Here is a 4,756-nt window from a genome sequence, read left to right on the forward strand (position 1 = left end):
TGTCGTGGCACGGATCATATGTTTTGTCCTCCTTATCTGTGAATACAGTAAAGCAAATTTGTATGAATTATATAATTATCACGTATTTGGGTAGTTTTTCTTTCTCATTAAGACCGTGGAAAATTTGATAATTTTAACATAAGTATATCCCTAGATTTTGAAAATTGTAAGATTTCTTCTATTTTATTACTTTGGCAATAATCAAATCAAATGATTGACTAAACAATGTCATTTCCGTGTTTCGTTTTGATTTTCATAGCCACAAGTTCAAGGTTACAACAATAACACGAACAAAACACGTCATAAGAAAGCGGTTTATTAAATCTGGATAATAATTTACCCAATAATTATTTATAACAACTCTTACATTAATCCTCCGAAAACAAATGAAAAATGATAATCATACTTCTTGTTAAATTAGTAATTACGATGTTAGTTACCACATATGAATAGGATTAATATAATCACATTGTTTTTTGTTAGGTTATGATAAAAAGGTCTCTTTAATTAGTTTTACAACAATAACTGTAAGGAAAGACTAAATGTAGATGAATGTCAATATCATTTTTATCTTATCATAGATCATAGTATGTGTAACTGTCTGCTTGTTAACGATCGTCTTTCTGTTTCTGATCAGACATCGTCTTTTGTAATCTGGTCATCGGTTGCAAAAAACGTGAAGGAGCAGCTCACAGACCCGCATTTATATTTTTTCATTTGGTGCTCTTCATCTTCCATAAACACTTTCAGAGTCCTCGGTTTCAGAAGCACGAGGTCATTCTCGGTTTTAAAAACGCGAACAATTTTTGAAAGTTCAGTTTTCAGAGATTTTATTTCTGGTGTTAGGGGTAAACTGTCATTCATAAGGTCATAAATCGAGCTCCGCAGATTGTTTCCCTCACCGTCTTGAACTATAACTCGACGCAAAGCTTTCTCTAACCGACCCAATGTTCGTTCATCCGGTTTGTCGTCATAATACTTCTGTAAAAAGATTCAAAAATTAATATATTTTGGTGATGAAAGAAATGAATATATACAATATAGCTCTTTCATAATTTTTATTTATCTTTGTCAGGCATGTTCGATGTAAAATTGTGTCAACCGACTGATACAAAAATTATTTAAATAAGCACTTATTTCTGCTAAGGTTATGTAATTTAAAAGCTTTCTAGTGTATGCATATCTGATAACAAAATAATTTTATCAATTCTAAAAAAACTTTCATTTATGTTTATGGGTGTATAGTATCGTTTTACCCAAATTTTTAAACCCTAATTTTTCTCTCTGTCAAGTTATTTTAAAATTGGTTTAGTTGGCCTACAACCTGTCGCTTTAAGAAGATAAGTCTATAAAATGATACAGTGGTGGTATACGAACCCTTATAGAATCATAGGCGCTATTGAAAAGAGATATAAGGAGGTTAATGCCAACTATAGTAAATATAGCAACATATGATCCGAGATAGAACCTTGAAAACCACCACACCCAGTTACCCCCGCTCTTATCCGACTCCAGTATTGCTAGGGTAGCGTATATCTCGTCGCCATTAACAACAGAAAACAGCGTCTCCGCTGCTGCGGCCGGGGTTTTGAACTACAAAGAGAGAAAAAATAAATAAAGAAATCGCCGATAACCCGTGCTAAAATCGGCCATGATGAATATTAGGACTTTTTATGTCGAATACTCGTAAACAATTGATCCAACACTTTATGCTGAGGTTTTGCTAAATCTTAGGGCCAAATGTTTTATTTATGACAAAGTTGTGATTTGATTGATAAAGGAAATGTAATCGAAAGAAGAGTTCTATATGTGTAATGAGTAAAAGATATGGGTTCGACAAACCTTGACATGGTACGGCGCCATGACGACATATCCACCAACCCAGAACCCGACAAATAACACACCTACACAAAAAAGGTAGGCAATCACATCCCAAAATGCTCTGTATAGTGTATTAAATAGCAGCTGAAATAATAAAAGAATGAAATAAACTCTAAAAGTACTATCAAATAATGAATCCGAAGTATAAACGTACTTATGTACTGCAAACAAATAGTTCAGACATAGGTTTCTTTTTTTAAAAAAAGGTTAAAACTTTAAACATATAAACTTCGCAATAGGAATGGAAATATTCACCAGATTACTAATGCACATTTTCCCTTTCATATGCAAAAGTTTTAAATTGCAGAGGAAAACAATTTTTATACTCACATGGAATTTATTATGAAACTTGAAGAACCTCAGTAAACTTAGCCACGCTAATATACAGCCGACTCCTAACCATACGGTGTAGGAATCTAGCAACTCGAGCACAAACTCACTTTGCTGAAAAAATAAGGTTTTTAAAGCGGGTATAAGTTTGGAAACTGCAATAAATTTCATATAAATCTTTATTTGTTATGTAATTAAAATGTGCAAAATCAAACAGAATATGTGGTTTTAAAACTATCAAATATAACAGAAATTTATATTATGGTTTTTACGTGTATTCATTTATGTAAAATGCTCATTATTTACATGATGTGCATCTCTCATTCATTAATTATTAATACAACTACAGAAGCAACTGTTTGAAATTCATTCATATCTAATTGACTTAAAAAGGCTGCATAAGAAAACTGAAAAACTATCATAAATTATATATATACATTACCACTGTATTAAACACTATCCAGACTGTACCGTATATAGTCAATATATCAGAGGTAATAACCGTTACTTCCCAGAATCTTAAAAACCGAAAGTACTCTGACGCTGGCAGGTCCGTCTCATCCTTAGCTACAACCCCGAAGTATGCCTGATAGTGTTTCTTCATAAACTGCTTAGTTTTCTGAAAATAACCTTTTATTTACGTTCCTCTTTGCTACATTGCAAGCATATTCACCAAGAGTTAATCTTAAGCTTCGTCACAGATTTAGAATGATTTAAATTTTATTGACCATGGCCATACCGATGTTTATTATATCGAGTGGGTCAAGACTTATGTCGGACGTTAGCGAACTAATTACAAATAAACTACCATTAAAACGTTTCAGGTATGGTTCAGGTTTTTAGCAAATTCTCAAAGAAAATTGTTAAGCAGTATGACTACTTGCTTAGCCTGAAAAATGTACATTTTGAACAATATTCCAATCTGAAGAGTATATGCACACTGTTAACAATAAAATGAAATATAAAAGAAGTTTCATTAGTATCACGTACAGACTGTCTTTTTATACATTTATCAAACATCGTCATTGCTATTGTTAACACGCGTGATAATGACTTTTGTAGCAAGTATCGACATACCCAGAAAGTATAAGCAGCAAAAAGCATATTGGCAGTCGTCAACAATAACGATATAATACAAAAAACACAAACAGAGGCCCCGATTTCGTTTGAAGTGTTTTCTAACTGCCAATCTGTAATAAGAAAACTAAATGTAAAATCTAGAAATTTAAGACATTTTTTCTACTAGAATTATAATCGAGTAACTCAAAGTCTTGGATCTGAACATCTGCGGATGTTTCTAAATTCAAAATTTTACTATTTCATGTTTAAATGTTGAATTCTGCTTAAGCCGGTGCTAGGGGGCGTGGACGGTAACTTGCACTTTCCAGTACCGTCCATGTACAGGCTCAATCAAACCGAGCCTGCAACATTTTCAATTTTGCCGTGTTGGGCTTTCTTTAGGGATTCTGTATTTATCTATTTTATGATTACATCCGTGTTATTTGTGCCGTGTGGCGGCTGTAAAAAGTCTCCCCGTACATTTAATCAATGATGTTATATTTTCGATCCTTGAAGATCGTTCAGCACGACATTATTGTTGTGCTTGTGGTATTTTTAGTTTCAACTTTTCGGCATTTTCTTGCTGGGTGGTTCCAATATTCCTACTTGAATAATGTTGAATCACCCTTAGGATATGTTGCCTGCTTTTTAAATTTGTCTTTTGACGTCTTATCTGTGATACGCAGGCTTCATAACCTCTGATCCCCTTTCAAAATTCCATTTTATTTAGTTCCGCCCATTGTTTTCTCGTTTAGGGCACACGCTTTTTATTACTTGGGGACCATACGCCGCTTTTCATGGAATGGCACGGAAGTGTCACATTGAAGGTTCCATGATAACCGCCGTATGAACACATCTGCGGATGTTTCTAAATTCAAAATTTTACTATTTCATGTTTAAATGTTGAATTCTGCTTAAGCCGGTGCTAGGGGGCGTGGACGGTAACTTGCACTTTCCAGTACCGTCCATGAACAGGCTCAATCAAACCGAGCCTGCAACATTTTCAATTTTGCCGTGTTGGGCTTTCTTTAGGGATTCTGTATTTATCTATTTTTTGGAAACGAACACAAAACGGAAATTCGGTCTCAATAACAATAGTGAAACCCACCAGGACAATTTGCTGTCAAATCGTATGTTTGATCATTATTGTTATATGATATTCTTAAAAAATATGGAAATTTGTGACGAAAATTTAGAATGCATAATTATACTCAAATTATTATTATTTGCTAGAAAGCAACAATTTTTTCATTGAACTGACTATTATAAACCACCAACAGAAAAAACTAACAGAACCCATGCTAAAACTCTGAAACGTATAAGTAAATAATAAATGAAATATTTACATACTAACCTGACAAAGATAGATTCATGTCTTTACACTTTATTTTACTAGATCTTGTATCAAAATCAACCAACACTTGACCATTATTGTCCAGATCACTAAATTCCAACTGTAAAGGTCAAATTGTCAAAATCACTTTAT

At 33.3% G+C, this 4,756-nt stretch overlaps 1 protein-coding gene across 1 annotated transcript; it reads right to left on the reverse strand.

Moving 5' to 3' along the window:
- Nucleotides 1–432: 432 nt before the first annotated feature.
- Nucleotides 433–4,733, reverse strand: LOC132723234 (mucolipin-3-like). Its single transcript, XM_060707914.1, has 7 exons — nucleotides 4,625–4,733; nucleotides 3,289–3,401; nucleotides 2,654–2,830; nucleotides 2,212–2,325; nucleotides 1,843–1,965; nucleotides 1,378–1,593; nucleotides 433–981 (listed from the first exon to the last, which is right to left on the reverse strand). Exons 1-7 carry the CDS (start codon nucleotides 4,641–4,643, stop codon nucleotides 634–636), a joined length of 1,110 nt encoding a protein of 369 aa, XP_060563897.1. The 5' UTR covers nucleotides 4,644–4,733; the 3' UTR covers nucleotides 433–633.
- Nucleotides 4,734–4,756: the final 23 nt, after the last annotated feature.

Source organism: Ruditapes philippinarum, unplaced genomic scaffold, assembly GCF_026571515.1.
Source record: "Ruditapes philippinarum isolate M1 unplaced genomic scaffold, ASM2657151v2 ctg2815_1_1_1_1, whole genome shotgun sequence".
NCBI classification, from domain to species: Eukaryota; Metazoa; Mollusca; class Bivalvia; order Venerida; family Veneridae; genus Ruditapes; species Ruditapes philippinarum.

Coding starts and splice junctions, on each gene's coding strand:
- LOC132723234 (XM_060707914.1), bottom strand. Junction 2,831..3,288: donor TTGCTGCTTATACTTTCTGG/GTATGTCGATAC, acceptor GGTTATTTTCAG/AAAACTAAGCAGTTTATGAA. Junction 2,326..2,653: donor GGATAGTGTTTAATACAGTG/GTAATGTATATA, acceptor TTATTTTTTCAG/CAAAGTGAGTTTGTGCTCGA.